General features: G+C 40.0%; 1 protein-coding gene across 3 annotated transcripts in view; it reads left to right on the top strand.

The window, feature by feature from the left end:
- The first annotated feature begins 11,373 nt into the window (after positions 1 to 11,373).
- Positions 11,374 to 26,934, top strand: part of GUCY2C (guanylate cyclase 2C) — a 45,620-nt gene continuing 30,059 nt past the window's right edge. For 2 of the 3 annotated variants that reach the window (XM_040668447.2, XM_416207.8), the window contains exons 1-9: positions 11,374 to 11,793; positions 12,638 to 12,750; positions 13,953 to 14,020; positions 16,476 to 16,691; positions 19,095 to 19,216; positions 20,070 to 20,166; positions 22,276 to 22,387; positions 23,609 to 23,744; positions 26,752 to 26,837. In XM_040668447.2, coding sequence (XP_040524381.1) covers positions 11,583 to 11,793; positions 12,638 to 12,750; positions 13,953 to 14,020; positions 16,476 to 16,691; positions 19,095 to 19,216; positions 20,070 to 20,166; positions 22,276 to 22,387; positions 23,609 to 23,744; positions 26,752 to 26,837 — 1,161 coding nt within the window. In that variant the 5' untranslated portion in view covers positions 11,374 to 11,582. Of the gene's footprint in view, positions 11,794 to 12,637; positions 12,751 to 13,952; positions 14,021 to 16,475; positions 16,692 to 18,373; positions 18,641 to 19,094; positions 19,217 to 20,069; positions 20,167 to 22,275; positions 22,388 to 23,608; positions 23,745 to 26,751; positions 26,838 to 26,934 lie in introns of those variants that run through there. The other variant, XM_025155035.3, reaches the window with a different exon arrangement.

The following is a 26,934-nucleotide window of genomic DNA, read 5'->3' as shown; positions in this document are numbered from 1 at the left end:
TGTGGTCCTCACACGTTCTTCCATGACATCCCATGATGAGTTTCATATGCTTGTAGTTGTAGGTGCTCCAGAGAGCTTCTCCCATGGACTTGATGGGCTGATGACTCTCCTACAGCAGCCTGCGAGGAGCTAAAGTTAAGGTGGTGGAGTTATTGGAGTTGTTCAGTGGTTCTTCTGTGCTTCTTTGGTTTTGTGCTGATGAACTTTTCCCCGATGGTGGTGCAAGAGGCTGATGTCTGCTTCTCTGTGGTGCTTGTATGAGGGCTGGTCCAAAAGTAACGCTTCCTATTTTATTATGCCGACCCACGACATCAGAGGTGAATGATCATAGTATGGCAGTAGAGGCTGAACCTTCTCACCAATATTCCATTACATTTTGTTGCCATGTGATGACGGAGTCTGACATGAAGCAAAGGTGTGTTACCGAATTCCTCCACACAGAAAAAAAAATGGCACTTACTGATATTTATCAATGCACGCTGAACATTTATGGAGACCAAACAGTGGATGTGAGCACAGCGAGGCAGTGAGTGGTGCATTTCAGCAGTGACAAGAGCAATATGAAAGACAAGCCAAATTTGAATGGGCATGCAGATTTTTATGAGCACAGCATACAGGTTCTTGTTCAATGCATTGATAATGGTGCACTTACACTAATGCATGCAGCGTGGGCAACAAACAGGAGGAGCTCGAAGCCATGGTGTGACGGGAGTACTATGACTTAGTCGTCATCACTGAAAAGATTCTCATGACTGGAGTGCTGCAATGGATGGCTATAAGCTCTTTAGGAGATATAGGCAAGGAAGGAGGGATGGTGGGATGACTCTCTATGTGTTTTGATGTTGTAGAGCTCAGTGCTGGGGGTGATAATATTGAGTCCTTATGGGTAAGGATCAGAAGGAAGGCCAACAAAGCCAACATCCTGGTGGAAGTCTGTTATAGACCTTCTAGCCAGGATGAAGGGACAGATGAAGCATCCTATCAGCAGCTGTCCAAAGAAGGGCTTCAAAGCTGCTGAAGGGTCTGGAGCACAAGTCTTGAAAGGAGCGGCTGAGGGAACTGGGGTTGTTCAGTCTGGAGAAGAGGAGGCTCAGGGGAGACCTTATCACTCCCTACAGTGACGTGCAATGGGGTTGTAACAAGGTGGGGTTGGCCTATTCTCCCAGGTAACTATCAATAGGACAAGAGGTAATGACTTAAAGTTGCACCAGGGGAGGTTTAGGTTGGATATTAGGAAAAATTGTTGTGAGAAAGAGTGATGATGCATTTCCCAGGGAGGTGGTGGAATCACTGTCCCTGAAGGTGTTCCAGAACCATGTGGATGTGGTTTAGTGGGCATGGTGGGGATAGGTAGATAATTGAACTTGATGATGAGTTCTTATCCAACCTTAAGAATTTATGATTCTGTGGCAGTGACTATGTTGAAAAATAGCACTGTAGCTGCGAATTTGCTCTATCAAATAGTGTCATTGTGCTCTTTATATCTGTTGTAGTTTCTATGAAAATAAATAGAAGGCCTTACTTTCGAAGCGACCTATGTAGATAGGAAAGGATGAAATAATCAGAAAAAAAGACTTCTCTGTTGATAAAATCCTCCCATCTGATCATCTTCACCAGTCAGGGAGACACTGAGCAGGAGGTCCCAAGGTGGGACATCAGCATAGATGGAGCTTTGGATTCACCCAGAAGGACTGTTCATGTCCTCCAGTCAGTAATCACTCTTTGCTGGAGTGCTGCTTGTAGCGTACTGCTGTTAGGATGCTGCATAGTCAGCAGATGATACTGTGTAGGTGTTTATAGTTTCCTGGTAAACATACCCACTCCATCTATATTGCTCTAATTACAAACATGGAGAGTATAATACTAAATGTTAGATAAGCACGTTGTGTACATTTTAACAGCATACCATAGCTGATCCCTTTGGCAAATCCAGGGTAATTTTCAAGTACAGTTGTGACCTTGTTTCTTGTAGCATCTCTGGCACTGCGCTTTGCTGCAAACAGAACAAATCCCTTCTACTTAGAGAGGAACTCCACACAACAGAATTTCCAAAACATTAATTTTTATGCTGTCTTAATTGCACCACTAGCAATTCCAGTAAAGAGAAGCAATACATTACAGTAATGTTGACAGCTACCCTGAAAACACCTGTCCATGGGGAGATTTAATGAAGCACCTGTACTCTTGGCATTTCTGCTTCCTCAAGAATAAAAAATATTTTGCATTCCATCAGATAGAGAGAGGGCTTTTGCTGCTGTTTGTTTATTTTGCTACAAATAAACAGACCTGTTTGTAGCATTATTCAGCAATAAAGAATAAACTGCTCAGTTCCTCAGAGGATGGAACCCATGTTCACATTCTCCTGGTCACTTCAAGCCAGCTTGGCCCTGGAACAGCACAGAGTGTTTGCAGGTGTCCCCGAGAGGTTACACTGCAACCAGGAACCGTGGGAGCACAACAGAACTGTGACAATGCGCCTTGCTTATGAATGTGCTTTCATACAATAGGCCATAAAGAAAGGGAAGTAATCTACACTCCCATAGAGGATTTATCTGCAAGCAATTAATTTCAAGTTAGTCAATCAAAGTGATAAGGAGCGTGTGCCAGTGATTTGGCCTCCTTTACCAGTTTTTTCCTTCTTTGTTTCTTTCTTTCTTTTTTTAATTAAGTAAGCTATTACATTTGTTAGGAGAAAATTCATTTTCTATAAATAGCTACAAAATTATTTGCCTTCTCAGAGATTGGATTTTAAGTCTTTTTTTTAACGTCGTTCAGTTTTTATATACAAAGTAATACAATACACGTATCCGTGCTCTTATCAGTTGTGTAGGATTTTCTATTATCTAACAAAAAAAAAAAAATTGTTCTGCAGGCCAGAAAGCTTAGCAGTTGTAAAAGCCTCCTTATCAAAACCCTACTAAATCACGAAAACCATCTAGATTGACAGGGATGCTGTAAGATTCCTTCTTCCTCTCAGATCTGAAGCGGTGCCTCAGAATTGCTTCATTTCTAACTGAAAGAAAATAATAACTTTTGTAAATACCTCACAGCACTTTTCAGTACTGCCATGGAATATTCTGACTCTGTACAGAGAGCCAGGAAAAACTGAGATTTAAGGTTTTAAGGTTTTTTTAGCATACAAATGCCAAAGAAAACTGATTAAAGAAACAGAAGAAACAGAAATGTGACTGCAGAAAGAATTTTATGTGAAATGCAAAATCAGATGGGAGACCTTCTGACCTTGATTGTGCTTTAGTTGAGGCAGTTCTTAGCCTACACACGCACCTTGTTTACTTTTGTTGCCTCAAAAAAATAGCATATTCCATACTGGTGAGCTCCAGCTGAGCTTCAACTTACCTGCAACATTAGAAGGTAAAAATTTTTCTAACTAACTGAACATAATGGTCTGGTTTTCAGTTAGAAAAGTGGAGATATTTATACATGAAGCAGAACTGTGGGTTACATTTAATAGTACAGAACCTTCTTAGCTGCTTCTGCATGACTCAAACAGAGTTTTTCTGGAGCGTTCTCGGCAGGCGAAGCTGTGACTCTGTCAGATCACTCCCTCATGTGTGAGGTCTGTGCAGTACTAAAGGATGGATTGGTGACTTTGGTTGTGATTTCATGTCCAGCCTTGCTGACTTACACAATGAAGTGTATAGGGAAACATGATAGCTCAATCACTGTTGATTTTCCAGTCTAATCATACCTGGCTGTCAATCAAAGTAAGAAACTTTGATGTCAGAAGGATTCCCGGTTTGAACTGCACATCTCAACAGGTAGGCTGTGGGTTGAACACATAAAAATCAAGTTATCTCCTAACTTTGAGTTGAGATGCTATCTGTACATAATGTGTGAGCAACAGAAGTAGGGAGTGAAATGCTAGAATTTGGCACTGTGACATTTGGTGTGGGCTCTCTGCATTTAGGAGTGGTCTAAAACCTGTTCAAGTAAAAGTCTTAAAAGTCTCTATTTAAATCTAGTGTATGCTAAATTGTGGAGGAGGACTGATGTAATTTAATCCTGTATTCTCACCAGCACCAAACTGACCTACATCTTTCTAGAAAGTCTGGTGTAGGTATTACTGTGAAGATGCATATCAAAGTGGGTAGAGATGTTATGATCTTATCCTCATATGAAATACCAAAATGACACTTCATAATTTTAAAGCTAAGTTGAGAAGTTCAGCTACTCTATTAATAATGCTGGAAAACTGCTGCCGTTCTTACCATCACCATTCTATTAGCTAGTGACATTATCTTGGAGACTATGAGCTGTAGGATGATTAATGATCATGTTTATTCCCACACAAAACTGCTGAGAAGGAATTGGCCTATACTGACAGCAGCAAAAGGGAAGTCATACACCTGTGACTAAACACCAAGATAAGCATGAGAGACTGTAATGACTTTAAATAAAAGAAATTCAGAGAGTAGAAAGTGTGGTTTAAGGAAAGAAGGGGAAGGAGGGAAGGAAAGCTAAAATGGACAGAAAGGAAAGACAAGAAATGGGGAAAAGTCATCATATAAACAAAGCAAGAGGTTGTAAAATGATCTTTTCACTAGCAACAATCACATGTTTCAGTTTCCACAACATCTAGCTAAAATCATGGTTTTTCAATAATGATGTGTCACAATGTTCTGCCTCTTGTACCACTGAAAATGCATCTGACAGCCTCTCAGAAGTGATTTGCAGAAGTGAAAGAAATGAATTATTCTCCTGCTAAAGCTACAAAGGCAATCCCTTGAGATGAGTAAATGGGAAATGATTCCCATAAAGCAAAGATCTTGAAGAATATTTGCTTTTTTTTTTTTTTTAATGGAGTCAGCAACATCTGAACCTTAATCTGCCCTGTGTAGACTGTTTAGACCATGATGAGAGAAGGTGAAACATCTAAGTTTCAGTCTAAGACCAGTCTGCAGAGAGGTGACAGATCATGTATTCATTTAATACTCTTTTCAAGCCACTATTGTCCACCTCAAGGCAGCAAACAATAGTCTTGTGAAACAAAGACCCTGAACAACAAAGTGTGGCTTTGTGGGAACTGCAGCTTCAGAAACTTCCTGAAACTTGCAGCACATCATTAAGATTCAGTCAAGTTAGTAAATGTAACTTCAAGCTGCTCTTGTATTGGATTTCAGCATCAGCAGTTTTGGAAGTTTATATACGTAGAGTACAGGGACGGGAGGCAAGACAACCAGCAAATTGTGCAAATCCCAACTGCTCCTACAAGACAGTCTCAGAGCTGAAAATGCAGTGCATGCTTAGCTGGACCCACATAAACTTACCTGAGTCAGAAAGCCATGTCATTGCAATTGCTATGGACTGGAGAATGCAGTTGTACTGGTCCAGGACTTGGGCTGAAATATCTGCACAGCATTCCACTGCCAAATGGATTTGTAAGCATGCACTATACTGAAAATCTTATAACTGCATCCCATCACACAGTGTAGACCTGGTTAACATTTAATAAAAAAAGGACCTAAGGAGACTGAAGTAAATGTCCAAGACACAAATTATTATGTGATCCTCTTACCTTTGTAAGGTAAAACATGACAGATATTTGCACTTTACAGATAGCTTCCATTTGTCACTTGACAGAGCTGTATCCTGCTGAGTCTGAAACAGTGTCTAACTCTTATATCAAACTATGTCCTGTGACTCTGGAAACAAAGTTCTCCATTGAGGGTCAGCTCTGTGGTTCCATTTGGCTGCCTACTCTGCTGCGGTGAATATTAGGATATTAGAAAATTGGTTGACTCTACTGAACTGTAGATTTTAAATCTGTCCTCCATCTCATTGCTGCACTTTTGAGGCTTCAGCTAGCGAAGTAAAATGGTCCCAGGCAGAAGCCCTGATGCCAAGATCTGCCTGTAGCTGCATTGATGTTCTTGTACTTGCCTTCCTCACCAAGCTGTCATCTCTGTGTCGCTCATGACCCTCCATTATGCTAGAGTTAGCTGATGAGACCTTATATCCTATATCAAAGACACTGTAATCCCTAACCAGCACCCTGACTACAGGGTAGGAGCCCGAAGCCTCTCTGAAACAGTTTTTTAGACTTAATACATATATATATATATTTTAACTTCACATGGAATAACCATTCACCTTATTAACTTACTACCCCTGCAACTGCAGTAAATACTGAATAGCTCTCCATGTGCCATCTACCAATGTTTTTTTTTTACTATCATAGGCTCAGGTCCACTGTCAAGTTTAACTTTTCACGAGGAGCGCCTGCTAATTCTTTTATGGGTAGTAGGAAATTCCCTCAGCCTGTCTTTATCTGACAGGGTTTGGTCTTTGATTGTGTCGGCAGAGATCCTTTGTTTTCTACTCTTAAATAAAGACATGTTTTCTCTGTGTTTGATGTCTTACATTAGCTGATATCACAGAACATTTTCCTCTGGTAGGAATGCCCAATACCATAACTGAATATCAAAACAGAGGCTGTTTGCTTGAGTTAACCCCAGCTGCAGCTGTATCTCTGCACAAGATCTAATTTCTCTTCTCCCTTGCTATTGATTGGAATAATTCAGATTTGAAGCTACAAAAGACTGATTCAGTTGGGCCTTGTACTCACCCTAAGGAGATGGTCAGTTCTTTAGAGAAATAGTATAAAACCAGAAGTTGAGAGGGAAGAATTCTTACTATTTGTTTAACTGGTATACAAGCCAGATGGCTGAATAATATTCATTTCAAACTGTATGAATTGGGAAAGGGTTAAAAGGAAGAACCTTTCTTCATTGAGCTACATGTTTATGATCACATACACATTTAGCTTCATATTCTGGTATGCGACAACACAGAACAATGGGAAAATGGGGCCACCACCCAAAGTCCCGTAATGCCACTTACAACTGTTGTTATCCTTGTCTGTAGATTTCCCCTACCCGGTTTGTTAATTTCTGACAAGAACAGCGGTGCTTTGCAGCTGGAGTGTAATTGCACTCTAATCTATAGCAGCAGCTATGAACTCCAAGGACAGAGTGATAAGCTTGTGATAAACCATGGAAATGGCAATATAATGAGGACTTCTACTTTATCAGGGTTTGTTCTAGATCACGATCATGCTGATTTATCAGGATAACGTAACATGTGACCCACATATTTGCTGTTTATCAGGAGATAGCTTCAGTCCCACAGAGTAATATTTCTGTTTTTTTGGTTTTTTTTTTGTAGACAATGTTTTTCTCTTTGTAGACAATGAGAAAAAACGAATCGTTCCAATAAGTCAATAGAGCTGCCCTACAGCTGTGTTTCTCATCATTTACATTACTTTGTTTGAAATCTGGGTAGTAGAAAAATTGACAACGACTGTTTGAAAGATAGATAGAAAAAAAAAGACCTGGGTATTCTCTGTAACCTTTAAAGTTAAAGATGGTATCCTTCTACTAGGCAGACTAGACTTGTGGCATACTGATATTAAATAAACACAGATGGTTCTGTTTTGTTTTCTTTTTTGTCTCTGATCGCTTTTTCTTATTTGAACTTCTAACAAAACTGAAAAAAAAAAAAGAAACATTTCTATTTTCTTCAACACGGTCTTCTAAATCTTTTTAAAGAGAGGCTAAAAGCTGCTAAGGCCACAGACAATCAAAATAGTTTAGATTGGTAATAGTGGGCAGAAAATGATCATAACAATCATAATGAAGTGACTCTAAGATTATAAATAATTGCAGCAAAGTTTTAAAAAAATCAATTTTAAAGGACACTGCCAAGATATTTTATTCTGCGAAAAAACACAATTGTACCACAATGCATGTTTCTTCACAAAATAGTTGGTTGAAAAATGCTGTGTTGGTTGTCCTTGGGGTGAGAAAAAAGCAGGAAGACGAGCTGACAATCTGCCTACTTTATCTTTGGTCTTGCTAGAACTATTGGTGCCAGCTTCTGCAGTAATAGTTTGACTGCCTGGTGGCAGCTGATACTTTCATGTAGCCTTTTGTTTCTTTTGAGTTTTCTGAGATTTCCATTCCGTATCTTTTATTTTCTCTTCTCTGAGTCATCAAGTGGAAATAATGATTTATAATGAAGCAAAAAATAAATTAGCTTACATGCCAGAGAAAAGGTCCAAAAAATAAACTTGGCAAAGGTATCAGAGTTATGCATTCTGAATAAAATTGCACTTCTACTGTATGAACTCACTAGAGAAAGGGACTCGAGGGTACCCTGGCTGGACTGCCATTGCCATTCTTCAGTACTCTTGTACTTTGTACAGAATAGACGCTATTTAAACAATGAAAAGTCTATCACATCAACCACTGAAAAAGGACTAGAAAACTACTGCACAGAGAGTAATCTTACAAAGGTTGAGGGAGCTCATGGAACAAATTTGTCGATATTTTTGCTCTTCCAATTTCTATTCCTGAGTATCTTTGAGCATTCCAGAAGATTGAGAATAGATTTCAATCAGGAAGTCTATACTGATTATCTGTTTCAAATACACACTGTTTAATCTAGTCTGGTTGTTTATTATCCAATGAAACAGAGGTCAGAACAAAGCGCCATAGAATCAGGAACCAAAAATCACTTTTCACTAAGTTCCATGATATAGTTCTTTGTAGAGTTAATTTGAGCTGGTATTTCTGGTCTATCACCCACACAGATCTGTCAGGATGTTTTGTAATTATGCAATATGTGCATGGGTACTATTGTTATTGGTGAGAGGCTGAATAGTATTTATTTATTATATATTATGCTTATTTATTTATTCAGACAAATAAATACAGGACCTTGCTATTGAATGTTAATTGTCCTTGTGCTTCTGAAGACAGAGTACACGATAAGCTTCAGGGTTTGTATTCAGCCATTCCAAGAGGAGACCTCCATCACCCGTTAATAATGCTAGGATTACAAAGATGAGGTGCTCAAACTGATGCACACATAACAACTGACTTATTGTACAGGTACTTGCACAAAGTAAACATACTTAATGCCAGAGTGGTTTTCACCTTTCTGACAAGATAGTAACAATAGTTGATGCCTAGATGCCACAGAATAATGGTATAATTCATCAGGGAAGTCAGATGCAGTTACTTAGTACTTTATTCCTTAGAAACTGATTAAGCCTTGAATCTTCTAAGAGAGAAGTAGTAGTACTAGAAGATGTGCTTCAATGAAGTTTTTAGTATACATTTTCCGGATTAACGTGGGGGGTGTCAGGAGAGGTCATCTTTCCCCCTTATTCCCTGGGACCAAAGATCCCTCAGGCACAGGCAACAACTAACACCGAAGTACAGAAGATTTTGCTTTTATTTGTGGCAGCCCCATCAAACTTTGTGCTTTACATATAAGACTCAGCTGTCTATTTGTTCTCTGTCCGCTCTCATGATCTACAGTATCGGAAACTCTCATGTTTACAGCACAGTGCCTTTTCTTTGTCTTTTTTTACCCCATGAACCAGATGCTATCGATCAGTCTGCCAAGTACGTTGGGATCACGTAACAGGAGAAAGCGTGGTGTTCAGCTGTGTGCTGAGGAGCACATGCCTCACCCCAGCTGCACTCCCCTGCAGCACTCCCTTGTGCTTCACGCCACCTGAAAATGAAGGCATCCTCACATGATGGGACTTGGTACTGAGACTTGGTACGCACACACACTGAGCAATTAAGAAACTTAGAAGTTAACAGTTCATTTAACTTCTGGCTGGGACTCCCTATGGCACCGTGAAGGCAAGGAGCAAAAGAAAGCATAAAAAGTGATGCTGTTCTAAGGTTATAGCTGATTTTACCTGTTGGTTTAAAGAACATTTTAAAGCTGGTATAACAACTGAACAAATACATGACTAGATACATAGCTAGGGAAACCTCATTGTTATTACATACTTACTGGGTGACCAGCAATACAAATTCTCAGTTCTACTTGCATTAACTACATGAGTTAGCTGTTTCTCTCAGATAGATGAAGAAGAGTATAAAAATGCAGTGATCTTGTTCTGCTGAAGTTAATGACAAAACTTCTATTGACTTATGTGGGTTAAGCTTCAGGCACTTTGCAAATACCTATAAAATGGGCCAGTGGTGAGCAGATGGTCTCAACATGAACAGCTATATTCTATTCTCACTATGTGACTCTATTCACATATAGTCCAGATCTTTACGTGAATAATAATACAGAATTACTGTATTAGAAATGCTAGATTAGACACGCTGAGGTGTTTGAGGTCTACTCTTAAATGATGTTTCGTGGTTTCCCCTGTTGTTAGGTGTAAGAAACATTCATGCAGCAGTAATTTGCTGTTAGAAAAATGATTGTGTAGAAAGTCAATGGAAATACATTTGAAGTGTATTCATCACCTTTTAAAAACAGGCTTGGAAAGAAACCATGGAGTTACAGCTCTGTTGTTTTGTATCAAAAGCAATGGTGATTATTTTCCTTTCCTTTTTTTTTTTTTTTTTTTTTTTTTTTTGTTGTGTGTGTGTGTGTGTGTTAAAATTATCAGGAAAGTAATAAAAGTAGACAAGTAAACTGATAAACTATCTGACAGCCTCAGATTTCAGAAAAGCAGAAACTGCTGTAGGTGTGAACAAAGAGCCCAAATTCGCACCAATCACACTCAGTACTTTATTTAAATTTGCCTGTTGATTCCTTTTATCTTGGACTTCTCTTCTGTGCACAGCCCCACCCATGAGGCTTGTAGCATTTATTCCTTTGCCTCCCCTTCATTCTATGTACCTTTCTCAGTATGAATGCTTAGGAAATCTTAAGAGATGTACTCTTGAAAATTGCCCCAGTGTTCCTTAGCGGGTGCCTTTTAGTGATGCCATTTATAATATGGATTTTGGTCCCACAGGTCTCAGATGAGCCTGTGCTGCCTGGGAGCAGACCTTGGGCACTCTGGTGTGCAATGCTCCGTGAGTACTAATGGACAAGCTTTGTGCTGAGTCTACTCTATTAATGGAAATGAAGGCTTCAGTCTGGAGGACTGCAAAGCAGACATTTCTGCCAACAATAAAAGTGCTCTGATGGTAAAAGCTATAGGAATGAAATTGATAGCTTATCACAGGAGAAAATATACCCTTGATTTATGAGCCCAGCCAGCAAAGATGGTATAGCAACATAACTAGAGATGCTGGGCAATACAAACACGAAGTAATCAACTGTTTTCCTTTAGGTTTTAATGTACCTTTTATTTTATTTCCATTTTAAAGAGTCTTTTTTACAGTCCATTTGTTCCCTCCCCTTAGTTCTCTCAGCTCATTACCATGATGAAATGTTAGTGCCCTTATCAGGCAAGGTTTCAGGTAATGCTTCAGTTTTACAGCTTCAGCCTTTCCATAAGCAAACATTCACATCAACCTTTAGCCTCTCTCCTTTCCTGAGTTTTGCTGTTGTTAGTTTTTCACAAACCAAAGTGCCACCTAGGACACCAGAGGGATGGGCAGAAGTGAAGGAAGGAAAGGGGACAGGGAAGTGCCTGAGAAGGATTGTACAGCCTGTCCTTGAATCTGCAGTGCAGAAATCTTTTTTTGCACTTGCCTGAAATAAAGTCTATGTAGGGTATCTGGAAGAAGGAGGAGGACTTGAAGAGGAAAAGAAAAGAGAGAACACACACTATGGATCTAAATTGAACAATAATGAAGCAACGGATGTTGGGTCTGGCCCTTTGGCTTTTATTCCTCTCTCTGCAGCTATTGCAGCAAGTTGGTTCAAGTAGGTGTAACAACAACAATTACATGATCAATGTGATGCTCATGCCTGACTCGGACTTCCCATCAACTTCTGAAAATTTGACATCAGCTGTGGAGGAAGCCTTGTCAACAATTCAAAATGAATTAGAGACAGAAGGTAAGGCAATGGGTGTTGGTGATCCCTCTCCCACTGTGGTTTCTTCTCACTTTTTGCCACTTTTTTTCTACTCATCTGACCTTCATCAAACTGCTTTTCAGACAGGCTCTTTGGTTCTCTGTTCAACTTATATAGATCTTACAGAAATAATGGTCTCTCTCTGTGAGAAAAGAAGTGCTCTACAGATAGGAAGAGCTAGATTTGCTTTTATAGTAACTGAGCAGAGTCTTTCTGCATGCTTTTTAGTTGGGATTGAGAATGTGGAAATTGCTAAACTGGATCAGTTCAGACCAGTGATCCAGCTAGTGAAGAAACTGAGATGCCCTTGCTTGAAAACTTAGAACTCATTCATCCAATTTCATAATTGATTATGATGGGAAAAGTGAGACCCTTTCCTCTCCTGACCAGATTAGCTTCTACTCTCTGAGAATAATTTTCCTCTTGACTCCATCTGTTGATCACATTATGTCTAAAAATGTGAAGAATCTGCCACTCTCATCGTCACTGTCTAGAGTACCTTGGGACAAAGTTTCCAAAGAAACGATTCATATCCTGCCCTCTAGTTGAAGAGTTTTTGTCAAATTTTGTTGGAAAGTGATGTCTCTAACAAAGACCAACACTAAAAATAGTTTGTACTGAAAGTACTCACACCCAGCAATCAACACCAGAGCAAATTCTTCATCTCATCCTAAATAGTGGGATCCAGGTAGGTGAGTTTCCTGGTAGAACAGGATAGCAGACACCTTTGCACAAGACAGCTCACATGTGTTGGAAGAAGAGGAATACGGTGTATTAGTGATTATCTCCAGCTCTTCAGGCTGTTCACTTTTACATTGCATTGCAGGAGTAAAGGTTACAGTCAATGCCTCCTTCCACCACTTCAGATCATCACTATATGTCTCACAAGGCTGTCGCACCAGCACCTGTGAAGGTGTAGAGCTCATCAAGCAAATTTTTGTGAGTATCTGGTTTCTCTCAGTTAATTTCCTAAGAAAAGACTTTCTTTTGTATATGTTTGTGCACATGCATGTAAGTATGCATGCATCTGTGGTTCTATGTCTGTCCTTCTGTATTAATTTTTGAACCTGTTGTTCAATTCCAAACTAACTTGAGAGGTAGGTGAAATTGTCAAAGACATTCCCATAGGTTCCATGAAGACAAGCAGTTAAGCACAGAGACCTTATTAATGCTTCCTAGAGGCTGCCATTTGGTAGCAGTGCCAGATGAAGCAGCCACCTGCTTCAAGCTACTTTTTGCATCTTCAGGTTATCCCTTCTGTCATATCTGCACAGCTCTTTGTGGGGCCACATAACCGAAGTAATCAAATAATAATAAAAACAAATAACAACAACAAACCCAACAAACTACTACAACAACAACAAACTACCCAAATGCTCCAACAGCACAAGTGGAAAAAAGAATGTCCATTTCCAGCTGGTTCAGTTCCCTGATCCATCAGCTTACAGAAATGTATGTGCCAGCACAAAGGAGGGATCAGTGCGAGCTAGGAACAGGCAGGCAGAGGGCCTGGCACTGATAAAAAAGCATATCGTGTGACTGTGCCCAGAGGGCAAAGATGAACTGCATGCTTGCTTCTCACTGGAAATGAGATATGTCGTGTGGGAGAAAATGTGTGAATCTCTAAATGTTGGAAAAAGTTTTGGTTAGAACTGGTGCCTTGCAAGAGATTCAAGAAGCTGTGTTGCATCAGACTTTCTTGTGTCTAATCACTGTCACCACACTGTGATGCTTTGTCAATCAACTGTGAATTCTCACATCTAACAGTGTATGGTTGCATGCTGTAGTCTTTCTTAAGAAGTCCCCTCATGGCACACAAAACTGCTTTGGTCTGTACTTTCATGTATGCAGTTGCAATATTTTAATCCTAACCTGCTCTCTCCCTCTCTGTCTCCATTAAGGTCATACTCTTACAAGTACTATTCTGTACTCTGCCATTTTGTAGCTCCACGTGACTCCTCCCTCCTTTACTCTAGGTTTGTTCTTTTAACCTTTCTACGTCTCCTTTTGTATTCTGTCCTTGCTTTTGCTGAGTAAATTCTGGGACTCCTTTCCAAATCTTAAAATTCTCTTCACTCTCCTATCCTTCTCACCATGCCACCACTCTGTCCCCACTACAGACTCTCTCTGATCTCTTGCAGGAAAATGGCACTCTTGGCTGTGCTGTCATAGGACCCGCTTGCACTTATGCTACCTACCAAATGGTCTCGTAAGTACCACCCTCTCCATGCAATATTATGTTGTTAAAGATATCAAGTGATGAACAAAGTTGTTTTGAGCACAGCAAACCAGCAGAGACAGTGGGGCTTGGGATACATCGGGTACTTTGATGTGAACAGACAAGGCAGTAAGGCTGTTGTGCATAGCCACTTAAGTTTGGAGGGGAAAAGAAAATCCCTTCTAAGACCCTATTGATGCAGTCTCATTACTATTAGCTAAGTGTTTCTAATTGCTGATGATGGATTGATATTGGGCTCAGAAGACATGACTTATCAACAACCACAGAATGAAAGGGGGATGATAGCTTGAGGCACTAGACATTGAAGAACTGCAGAAATGAGGGTCCTTCTGAGTGGGCTTTCAGTTACTGAGAGGAGCCTGAGTTCGATGTGGCATGAGAAGATAAAAAACTCCAATCCTCCTCAGTAAGGAGTGTTTAGATAGGGAACAGCCAATTTCATCCTAACTCTTCTGCCTGTGAAAGCATTTCTGAAGAACCAGTGTCTCTACTATAGTATTATATATAAATCTGTGTAATTCTGTATTGCAGTATACATTAATATGTTCATTCTCAGATATTTGGAAAACACGAGCTAAATCTGTGTAGCTTTAGCATAACTTTTAAAAAAAACCACACATCAGTTGTGAGTACAAATCAATACCTTTACCCATGTGGATCATTCTCCCTGCTTTAAACTTTGGTAGCCTTGTGGTTTCACTAAGACGTACAGATAAGATTGGGGTACTTTTACTTCAGGCTTTATCAGTGCTATACTTTTCTTCAGATGGGGTGACCAGAAGTTAGTCCAATATTTCCAGTGAAAGAATGTGATTGATTTATAGAAGAATAAAAATAACAGATTCTTATGTACAAAACCACGATAAAATATTGTTCAATGTGCCCCATTTTATTCATTGTGACTCCTAACTTTCTTTGTTTTTCTGTCTGCTGGACATAGAGCTGCCCAAAATGATGCCAAAGTCTTTTTCTCAGACTCTGGTACAGTTACAACAGTATACAGTAAAAAGTATGAGTAGTGGAAGTTTATGCAAAGAATACTATCAGGCAGCTGAATTTGCCCACAGTGCAACAGATTTACAAATCAGAACAAGTGATTCTCTTTACAACACTTTAAGTCAGAGAGAAGAAGGTCCATTTCATTATGAAACACTCTCCTTGACATTACATCGTCTGTCTCTGTTGTGACAGCTTTAAAACCTGTAGCTTGTGAAGTGGCACTTAAACTGGAAAATAACATTTTGTCATAATAATGCTAACAGTGCTGATGAGCATGTTTTTTTGCAGGCATAATACCCTGTCATAAAAAAAACCAAGCATATGAACAAAAAATACTTCACAATAAGGGAATGAAAATACTTTCAGTGTAGTCTGATAATTTGCAGCATCTAGGATAAAATACTTTTATCCAACTCTTGGTCTCTGGACAAAAAATATCATTGCTTTACAAATCTGCTGCTAGCAGAGGATATCATTATTTGGTCTCTCTGACTGATGTTGTTGCTCAGCTCCTAAAATATAGTGAAACTGGAAGACTTTTCTTTTGACTTGTAGGAGTAAATGGTTTTGACGGCAACAAAACCCTCACCCTCCAGCACAATCGTGATTAAGAGATAAAATACATACCAGATTAAAAATTATATTGGTGGGCAGAAAATCATCCAGCATTCATCGCAAATCAGAGAAAAGACCAAATCCCTTTGTTCATCCAAAACTGACATCACAACATTGCCAAGACTGTTGGGCTTCTTAATATTGAGCATGCAGCTCAATTTGTAAAATACATTTTGTGACCAGTCTACAAGGTACCAAAGATTAACTTGCCACATGTAGGTTGGCAAAAAAAAAAAAAAAAAAGTTGAAAGCCTGCAGAAGGATGTATTTTATTGTGTCAATTGGATGACACAATAAATTGGAGTTTTCCTTAAAGTAACTTCTATGCCTCCTTTTTGTAATTTGTTTTTCCACCTGGCCCCTAGAATATGGCATATAGATGCCATCATCTCCTAGCTGTTGGGTAGGTTGTTGAAAACAAATGCTGTTTACAAACCAGCTCCTGAGACAGACAACAGCATCTTGTCCTTGATGGTGACCCAGCAGCAGAACTGGATGGGCATGAGAGCCCTTGGAGTCCCACCATTGGAGTCACAGGGTAGATATGGTGCCTGGTATCCAAAGAGACTGGATGAGGAGTGTGTGCACTGTGCAGGGAATTGGAGACAGTGGGATAAGACACCCAGATCCATTCAAAAACTGTCTCTGCAGTGCCAATGCACTGGAATTTACTTGTGTTCTTTAGGAACCACCTGTTTCAGGTTAAACTAACACAGGATGCAAGGAGAGGGAGCTGAGATAGAAATCATGTAGCAGCGGCCTTGGTGCTACAGCAATCCATTCAGACGTGTCCTCTTGTCTCTCCCCTCAGAGTTGAAACAATACCGAGCCTGCCTCTGATCTCTGTAGGGAGTTTTGGACTGTCCTGTGACTACAAAGAAAATCTAACACGTCTTCTGACCCCAGCCAGGAAAGTGAATGACTTCTTCTATTATTTTTGGAATGAAATCCAGCAGCCATTCAAAACTAGCACTTGGGAATCTGTCTACCTTTACAAGAAGACTGACAACTCGGAGCAGTGCCTCTGGTAAGATCCAGATCCACTTCAGCCTCAGCTGTTGACCTAATAAGCTCCATCTCCATCCTCAGGCATGGTTCCCATAAGCTGTCCTATGTGCCCTGCATACTGGGAGGTGCCTTTCTGCTATTAAGGAGTGAGAGAACTAAAAGAAGAATTACACCCCTCAGCTGTACTGCATATCAGAATATTACACTGTCTATATTTAAGTATTTTCAAACCTTTTCTCTTCCTATGGACAGAAGTTGTTCCTGTTGCAAATACCCGTTTACTCCATTCTTGATGTAAATATTGTGACACAAGAGTATCCTCCATCATAGTCTCTGTAAATGCCTTTTTAGGTCAGGGATCTTATCAAGCTGTACACATTAATTGATTCAATCTGAGTGCACAGTTATTACTTCAAAACATTTCAAAGTTCAAACTGGATCTTTCTCTGTTCAGCATTACCCCCAGTGTTTGCAGAGTTGAAGCTATAGGCTCACCAATTTTGAAGAAAAGGAGACAGTATTTACGCTGTGACCTGAAGCATCAGCCTATGATGTTTCTTGAAAAATGCTGGATTTTCTCCTTTCCAGATATCAAACACTGTTTCAGTCAAGTAGATGCTTTCATATACTGCCACTTATACTTACTCTTCCTTTTTTGACTCTTGCCTTTCAGTTCATGTGAATGTCTCTGTGCTCTTTTGAATTATTTTTTTTCCCAAAATACTGGTTAATTTAAACACAAACCAAAACAAAAAACATCAGCTATGCTATACTTAGTTTTTTTGCTTCTCCTACCGATGTTATATGGATGTGGAATCATAGAATCGTAGAATCTTTTGAGTTGGAAAGGACCCTTAGAGGCCATCTGGTCGAACTCTCCTGCAATGAACAGGGACACCCACAGCTCAATCAAGCTGCTCAGAGCCCCTCCAGCCTGACCTCGCATGTCTCTAAGGATGGGGCATCTACCACCTCTCCAGGCAATCTGTGCCAGTGCCTCACCACACATAAACTTTTTTCTTATATCCAATCTGAATCTCCCCTCTTTTATTTTGAAACCATTTCCCCTTGTCCTATCACAGCAGATCCTGCTAAAGAGTTTGTCCTTTTCTTTCTTCCAGCCCCTTTTAGATATGGAAAGGCTGCTCTCAGGTCTCCCTGGAGCCTTCTCTTCTCCAGGCTGAACAGCTCTCTCAGCCTGTCGTCATAGGGGAAGTGTTCCATCTCTTGGATAGCTTCACAGAAGATAGCTATTATTTTTATTTCCAGTTCATATCCCGAGGATTTTACAGAATTTTAAGCAGAATTTACAGATCTATTGGCTTCAGACCTTCTTTATAACTTCTGAAATGTTAAAGCTCCTTTTCTTTAATGCTGAATTAACAAAAAATTTAAAATTAATTTTCTGTTTCTTCCCATTTGATTGTCATTATTCATCCTAATTTAGCTGTAAGATGTACCTCATTCTGCTTTAATGGAAACTGTCATCTTGAATTTTTTCAACTGCCTAACTTTAAAAATCTGTTTTTGCTAACACATAAATTATACTACATGGGACAATTGTTTTCCCCATGTATGTATAAAAGTACACGAATACTCACAGTAATAGCAACAGCAAGCTATGTCTCCAACTATATTAACTGTAAGTTAATGATTAACAACTCAGTTCTTGAAAACAGAGCAAAAGATATTTTGTAGATTATAGGACAGGGATCTCAGTGTTGCTAAGTCAAAAGTCTGAAAGCAAAGAAAATCCTTTTCCTTTTCCCTCTGTATTAACTTTACTTCAAAGAGAATGTCTCAGTAGGTTTAGGCAAGAAGATTTAGGAGTTGGTTGTTTTTGTTTAATCTTTTACCTGGCTTTTACTCACTTGGTTGTTTCTTACCATTCTCATTTTTTCACTTCAAGTTTTAAATGACTCAGTATAACTCCTTCTGCTCCTTCCTTCCCTTCCTTTTCCTCGCAAGGTACGTGTATTTTTTATCTGAGATCTTTCTGCAGCTCTCATTTACTCCTTTGAATCTTCAGATACTCCTTCTAAGATTACAAGTGGGGCCTTCTACAGCAGAGCTTCCTGGCACCGTTTCCCATTAGTCTCACTTACTCTAACTTCCCCACAATCCTGATTTTCTTTTTTAACTGTTAATGTCTTATTGCATGATTATATTCTCTAAGCCCATCCTTTGTGTGATCTGGCTCAAATACACCTGGGTGACTTTTCAACAGTTTTAATGCTTTCATGCTCTATATTGATTTTCTCTGTTACTGCTGCAGAAAAAAATGCTCCATTCTGCTTTTCAAACACTCATGTACTGTAGACAGTCTGTCTGTCTAGCATTTTGATTTATTTAGGAGAAATCACACAACGCACATGTGAGGAGTTAGCCATTTTTTTACTCTGTGCTCCCTCCCTTCTGCCAGGTACATGAATGCATTAGATGCTGGAGTCACACAGTTCTCTGAAAAACTGAAGTTCAAGGACATTGTGAGGACACAAGATCAGTTTAGAAGACTTGTGAAAAATCCCAAAAGGAAAAGCAATGGTAAGGAGGGGCTAAGGGTGCACTCTTCTCTGCAGGTAAGTTACTTTTTCATGGAAATCAGACTATTAGCTGCATTTTAGGATTGGTCTTTCCATAGTGAAGCACAGACATCATTTCACACGGATGCAAATAGAAGGTGGCACAAACCTCTCAGATTCCTCTCCCTATCCCCATAAAACATGGGGGAATATCCCTATTCCAGAGGCCTTCTGGGATGAATTCTCCCATCTAGATATAATATTATCCTCCTACATACTCTGTTTTGTGAAAGATTCAGAAATCCAGGAATCACAACTCCTCCTAATCAAGGCCTTAGAGCTTACAAGAATGCTTATTTCTCTACCATTCCCATGTTTGCAGCTCTGATGTATAAATGGTTCTCACTTGTGCCATCAAAGGGCACTTCTGTAAGTGATCCATGTAAGCCTGAAAAATAGATGAGTAATACCTCATTTTCTGCAAAGACTAAGAACCTTGTATCAGCAGGCCAAGGGAGCACAAGGGTCATAAGTAAACCATTTAAACTATTACCTGAACTCCATATGACTTATAAACTTTCGTATTCTGTAGCCTGGATTGCATCAGAACTGCTGCTGCTTACTTGAGTGACATAACGGTGGTGCTCTGGTGCAGTCAAACATAAAATAGAATAGGCACTGAGGCACTTTCTACCGGCTGACTTTCGCTCAGATATCCCCATACCTCAGATATCCTGTGCAGACAGTCGCAGCATAATGCAGGTAATGCGCCTTAGTCCAGCACTGCTACACTGCCTGCCACTCAGGCACCAGGGAGCAAGCAAATGTCCTTTCCTTATCTGTACTTCTCACCTCCGTTTTTGCCCAATCTATAGTGATCATCATGTGTGGCACTCCAGCTGACATCAGGCAAGACCTAGGGACGGAGACAGTGGATAAGGACATTGTTATCATCCTGATAGATCTCTTCAAGTAAAGTATCACCTTTACTTTTCCTATTTTCTCTGCACCTTGCTGAAATATAGAGATAATGGAGATAGTCAGTGTGGAACTGTTTTGTTGAAGAAATGCTTTATCACAAAATGTTTTTAATTGTTTCTTTCCTCTTGTCTTGCTCTTTATATAACTTGTTTTGTGTGTGAATCATGGCACATCTACAACATCCCATTTAGTCCACAAAAAATTTTTCTAAGTCAGTGACCGGAGCAGAGATGGTTAACTTCGTCCTGTATACTCCTCAGGGCAGGAAGCTGTGAGAGAATCAGTCCAAAGTTGATCATGAGCTCTTCACATGAGGACTGTAAACTTTTCATACACTCTATGCAACTGAGGCAGCTGTGGAAATATGGCTTACAGTATACTTTTCTAGGATCCACTTACTCATTATTAAATGACTTAAAAGGGAGGTACAATTGTTTCTCCCAAGGAGCAACATTTTTGTAACTACAGAAATCTAACTTTTCAGAGATGTTCCTTAGTACTCAGCCTAAGTATTCTGTTGTTCAATTTAACCTTCCTACTGCTAACTACAAAATCCTTGTAGTTGAGGACAGACATCGACTAGCTTTATCAGTTATAGTCTCATGAGCTTTGAATTAGTAAATAACTGGACAAAGAGCTGATCTCTGGCCCTAAGCTGAAGTGACAAAGCACAGCCCATATCCATGTGACTAAATCATGCCCATACTGCCTCTTGGGATTGGTTCCTGTCACCCTGGTAAGTCGTGGTCTGAGAGAAAGCTAGTTGATCTAGACCAAAACCATGCCCAGGACTTCTCTGAAGTATTTGTCCTTCTGGTACACCCAGATGCCTCAGACCATCTTACACACTGCCCTCCTTAAATCTGCTACGTGTCCTGATCTCAAACCATTTTGATCTTAAAATGAAAACAAAATACAGATACTGTGTTAGATCTAAACTTAAGCCATAGGAGAAGGCAAGGTCTATGCTTCTACAGGTGTCATGGCCCTCAGACAAAGCGATGGGTTTAAATTTTTTTTCAGCTCTGAGTCCTGTTGCATCCAGGATGCACACAGTGTTTAAGCCTCCCTCAAGGGAAGAGGGATGCTGTAGAATTATCCAGTCTGGTGGAGTCTAATGAAGTTTCCTTTCCATCTGGTTAGTTCAGTTCAAGCCTGAATAAAAAGCAATTTGAAATTATCTGGGGTTAAAAGTGTGATGTGAAAGTTGTAAGATTCAGAGAAAGGCAGGAACAGGGTTGTGGAGTTGGGATCTTATCTGATGTCTGAAAAGCAGAGCTTGTGGTCTCCAAAAGCCCTTAATACTGTACTTACTGAAACAAACAAACAAACCTTTAGAAGGATGATAAAAAATGTCTAATAAGAGAAGATTCCTACAAAATGAGTTTTTAATCAGCCTAGCAATAGCAATTGCTAAATTACTCTGCGGTACATGAATCAATATGTGTTTGCCAGTCTGGGAAGCTCTTCCAGATGGCGTGTCAGGATGATGAAACCAAAGACGCCTGAAAGCTACAAATGTTCCTGCTTGTTTTAGCATGCTTTTCAGTTCACACAGTTTCCTTTGATCTTCCCAGATCACTGAATTAAAAAAAAAATAGATCAGTAGGATGCTCTCTGACCTCTCTGATTGTTGATGCCCTCCTATTAAATGTTTTCAGGGCAACTCCTGCTGTTATCAGTTCTAGGGAAATATCAGAATTAGAGGAACATGTAAAAGAGTGCTAAAGAGGCCAGAAACATGGACAACAACATGAAAAAATGACAGATTCCAGTACTACGCATTCCAGGGAGAGACTGCATTGTAATAAATATAAATTCCTGCTTTGAAGAAGAGAAAATAGGACAGAACCAGTTACGTTAATAAGAACATTATGTTTCAGATTGCCAGATCTCTTTATATTACCTTTTAATATAGTTAAGCACAGAAGCTGGCATGAGGGAATGAACAGCGCAAAGGGTTTTGTCTATGATGAATTTTTATTTATATAACTACTGTTTTAACCTGTTAAGTAACAGCTCCACTGGGGAGGGGAGAATGCTCTGTTACTGCCACCCCTGTTGCTGACTCTTCATGAGGTTTTTCATTTTGCTTTGCAGGAACACATACTTCAGGAATACGACCTCAGCCCGTTACATGCAGAATGTACTTGTCCTGACTCTACCACCGGCTAATAACAACTTCAGCACAAGGACTACTGACACCAGCCTGGTAATCATGCTGTTTTATATCTGGTCATCACATTCAGCTCATACCCGCTCCTGCACTAGGAAATGAAAACTGAAAACAGAGTTATAATCATCCCTGTTGTGCTTTTATGTCAGCGTTTTCTTACATTAATGCAGGATGACATTTTGTTCTGCTGTAATGATGTAAAAATGCAGTGTCATAAGGCAAACATCCACGATCTCACATTCTTGCTTTGTGAAGTTCAACTCAACCTTGTCTTTTGTTCTGCAAGTATCATGTCCATGGGACTGGGGGGAGAATCATAGAGCAAGGCTTTCTGACTCCACTTCTGGTTGACTGACAATCTTACGTTTTCAGCATAGCTGCTTAACATCAATGAAGGAAGACCTATAGGTGTAATAGGGATGCAAGCATGGAAAGATAAGACTTATGTGTGCAGATATATGTAAGTGGTGGCAATCACAACTATTGGTGCTTCTGACAAGAGATGTTCCAGTTTTTCTAATTTTCAAAAAACAGGCTTTTTTTTTTTTCTTTTTTCTTTCTTCTTTTTTTTTTTCCCCTATAGGAAATGCATACATGCCTTCCGAAATTTCCTGGAAAGCTGAAACTGTGCAAACCCTGTATCTGCTCACTGATACTGATACTCCTGCAGTCTGCCCAGGAACCAGACTCTACAAGAGAGTTCCTCCCAGGATTTTTGGTTTTGAGCTCCAGCTCTCCAGCTTTTGGCTGGCTTTACTGAGTTTCCAGGTCCCTCAGCCTGGATTCAACCTTTTTTGGGTGCCAGCTCTGTGGCAGGCAGCTGGGAATTTTGGCACCGCTTCTTGCCCTTGAGCTGTGGCCATCTGGAAGCCCAGACTTGTTGGCAACATACCAGATGATCTGCACTGAGAGTCTAATTCAAAGCCAAGAGCTTAGCGTCCCACTGAGCACACCTGCTTAGAACCCACAATGTAGGATTTCTTGAATTGTTTGCTCCAGAATCAGCATGCCAATGCTTTACATGGGCCTCTTATAAGTTTTTCCCTACTTTCCTGTCTTAAGACACCAAAAACATATTGTTTATAACTTTACACTTCCAAGGGAGAACACTGATGTAGCAGTGCCCATGGAATCACTCAGCATGCAGATGCTGGCCTTCCATGCTGGAAATTTTGCCTATCCAGATTACCAAAGTTACTGTAGCTTTAAAGCAGAAATACAAACTCTCAAATTGCCTTTTTTTTTCTCCTCTTCTAGCTGGAAGATGACTTCGTTATTGGCTATTATAATGCAGTCTTGCTGTTTGGACATATTCTGAAGAAATTTATCTTCTCCCAAAGCCCCGTGTTACCTACCAGTTTCATCAATGAATTCCGAAATATCACTTTTGAAGGTAAAAATGTATAGTCCTGAGCAGGGTTCACTGAACTGAAGAGGGAAAAGAGATTTGTTTTGAAGTACTCTTAGGATAAGTCCCTTCTACACTTAAAAAAGTCCAAGCATTTCAGTGAATTTTATTACTACTGTAATTTTTTTTTTTTTTACTTTTTTATCATTTTTTTTCACATAAGTTATCTTCAGTATTAACAAAAGCACTACATAGCAGTCATGCAGAATCACCTCAGTGCCACTGCAATTAGCAACAGCCTGTTTGAGGAGCAGATTCCTTTCTGGGTCACGGCCTTTTCATAGAATCACAGAATCATAGACTCATTAAGTTTGAAGAAGGTCTCTTAGGTCATCTAGTTCAACCATCAGCCCATCCCCATCATGCTGACTAACCATGTCCCTTAGTATTACGCAAGCATCTTTGGTTATCCTTTGTTTGCAACAAGATTCTGGGTGAGATAAATTTCTGTTCAGGTTCAAAATTCAGAAATAGTAGCAGCCCAGCCTAATAAACATTTTTGTAATCTCTGGAGAAGATCAGAGTTGTATTTAAAGAATACTGCTGTCAAAGGAGGGATGGGAGGAGGGGAGAGAGGGCTTCCTGGGAAACAGAGTTGGAGGACAGGGATGAGGCCCTGAAGCTGGTGCCATTACTTTGAAAAAGAGCTGAACTCTCTGTAAGGAGACTTCAGAGAATGAAAATGGTGCTAAAAGAGTGAAGGGTTTCAGAGTCTATGCTTCCTCTAGAGACAACCCGGCATTCAGGTTTCATTTTCAGTTCTTCATGGATTGTTAAATTGTGGCAATGTCTTTTCTAAGAGATCTAGTTTTGGCTTGAGAGAAACGCTTATGGTTAATGCTCAAAACATCTCTGAAGTCCACTTAGCAAAGCTTTCATCAATTAGTTTCAAACTGTTTTTAGTTTACAAAGCCATTGTAGGCCTGGGTGCCTCTGCTGAGAGCATAAGCCAGCCGGCAGCACAGTGGCCCTTCATAGTCAGTGTCCTTGTTTCTCTTACAGGTTGTCTAGTACCAGTGGACTTTTGTACTTAAAAATCACAGAAATTGATCGTTAGGAAAAGACAGAGACAACACATACACAACAAAATCACAGCAGTGTCTCTCTGAGCGCAAAGTCCCATCTGTCACTTCACATCACAGATCTGTACCAAAGTGACTACTCAAAGCTCTGTATTTACTGTCTCACCTACCTTCAGGAGACACAGCTAGATGTTTCCCAGAGTTTCCTAGTATGGCCTAACAGACTTGGTGCTTAACTTCGTTCTAAGCATTGCATCCCAGAAAAAAAAAAAAAAAAAAAAAAAAAAAGTTTGCTTATGCTAATTCCTGGGCTGCATCAAAAGAGGTGTGCCCAGTAAGGCAAGGGAGAGGATTATCTCCTTCTACTCTGCCCTTGTGAGGCCCCATCTGAAGTAATGTGTCCAAACCTAGGGCTCCCAGTACAGGAGGTATCTGGAGCTGATGGAATGTGTCCAGAGGAGGCCACAAAGATGATCAAGGGCTGGAGCATCTCTCCTATGAAGAAAGACTGAGGGAGCTGCACTTGGTTAGCTTGGAGAAGGCTCCAGGAAGGATTGTGACCTTCCAGAACTTGAAGGGAGCATATAAACAGGAGGGGACCTATTTTTTATATGGTCTGATAGTGATACAGCAAGGGGGAATTGGTTTAAGATAAAAGAGGGGAAATTTAGACTAGATGTTAGGAAGAAATTTTTACTTAGAAGGCAGTGAGGTGCTGGCACAGCTGCACAGAGAAGCTGCGGGTAGCTCATCCCTGGAAGCATTCAAGGCCAGGTTGGATGGGTCCCTGGGCAGCCTGAGCTGGGGGGTGGCAGCCCTAGCTACAACAGGGGGGTGGAATTAGATGATTTTTAAAGTTCCCTCCAACCTAAGCCATTCTGTGAGTCTGTGATTCTATGAATTCCTCCTGGAGTCTGCATCCTTTTTTATATTGTTGAAGTCATCTCTTTAGTTTCTTTTGGTTTGAATGATAAGTTGCACAGACTTTTTTTTCTTGTCTCAAGTTATTCTTGTATATTAGTTATGGCTTCTTTAAAAAAAAAAAAAAGAAAAAGTGAAAGGTGTTGAATCACCCTCATTCTTCCTTGTGTAGGTGCTGACTGAGTAGAGAGTTCAAATAATAATTATTTTGATATGTAGAAGGTAAACTGTGACAAAATTAACACCAATTTTTAAGGTGAAAAGGAAAAAGGTCATTTCCAAACAAAAATAATGATGCTGATGCTGAACTTTAGGAAAAATAAAAGAAATCATTGGCAACTGCAGCAAAAGAGCAATCTGAAACTAATCAAAGAGACTTTCCTGAACAAAAAGAAAGCAAAAAATTGTGGTGGATTCACTCACAATTCAAGAGTGGTGGATATTGGCAGCGCTTGCTCTTGTTGAAGTGCCTGGCCTCATGAGAACAAAGTCAAGCTAGTGCTGAGGGATTCCACCCTAAAATCCTTGGAATGTTCTCCATAGGCAATTTCTCAGTGCACACATCTGCTGACATTAGGAGTCAAGAGGCTAAAGGGAAAAAGAACTTGCTTAAAGTAATGTTGTTAGAGTCACACATGTAGCTATCAAAAGAGCTAGAGGAATGAAAGTACCTCCACATTTTCTTTCTTGCTGACAGACTCAAACTGCAGAGGGCAATTTCCCTTCTCACCTCTAAAATGATCCCTTCGGGGGAGTTTACTCTGCCATTCTTGGTATGCTGAAGAAACCTGACATATATATCTTTTCTATGGCTAGAGGGAGCCTTTCCATTTCTGTGCAGTTAGTTCAACCCCTTTTACTGGGTTTTGCAGAGAAAACGTGGTGCACTATGAAGAGAGAAGCAGTGCCACACTAAACTGATATGTGCTCTAGCACATACATGAAGAAGATCCTTAGCAACAGAAATCCTTTCATTTGTCCCATCATTCCTGCGACATATTTATTTACTGAATAATACAAGCCGTCTGACTAATTCTGTGTGTCCACAGGTGCACAGGGTCCTGTGACTCTAGATGAATTTGGAGATATTGATAACAATTTGACCCTACTGTACACGACGCAGTCTGCAAGTGATGTACGTATGTCCAGGAAGAAACTGCTTGGCCTTGTATATGAAAGGAGAAACAAAATGCCATGCGCTATCACATAAGAACAGTGTAAATAACCTGAAG

The sequence above is a fragment of the Gallus gallus genome, chromosome 1 (assembly GCF_016699485.2).
Source record: "Gallus gallus isolate bGalGal1 chromosome 1, bGalGal1.mat.broiler.GRCg7b, whole genome shotgun sequence".
Classification (NCBI taxonomy): domain Eukaryota; kingdom Metazoa; phylum Chordata; class Aves; order Galliformes; family Phasianidae; genus Gallus; species Gallus gallus.
Note: the sequence above shows the minus strand (reverse complement) of the source record. Positions and strands in the feature narration are given on the sequence as shown.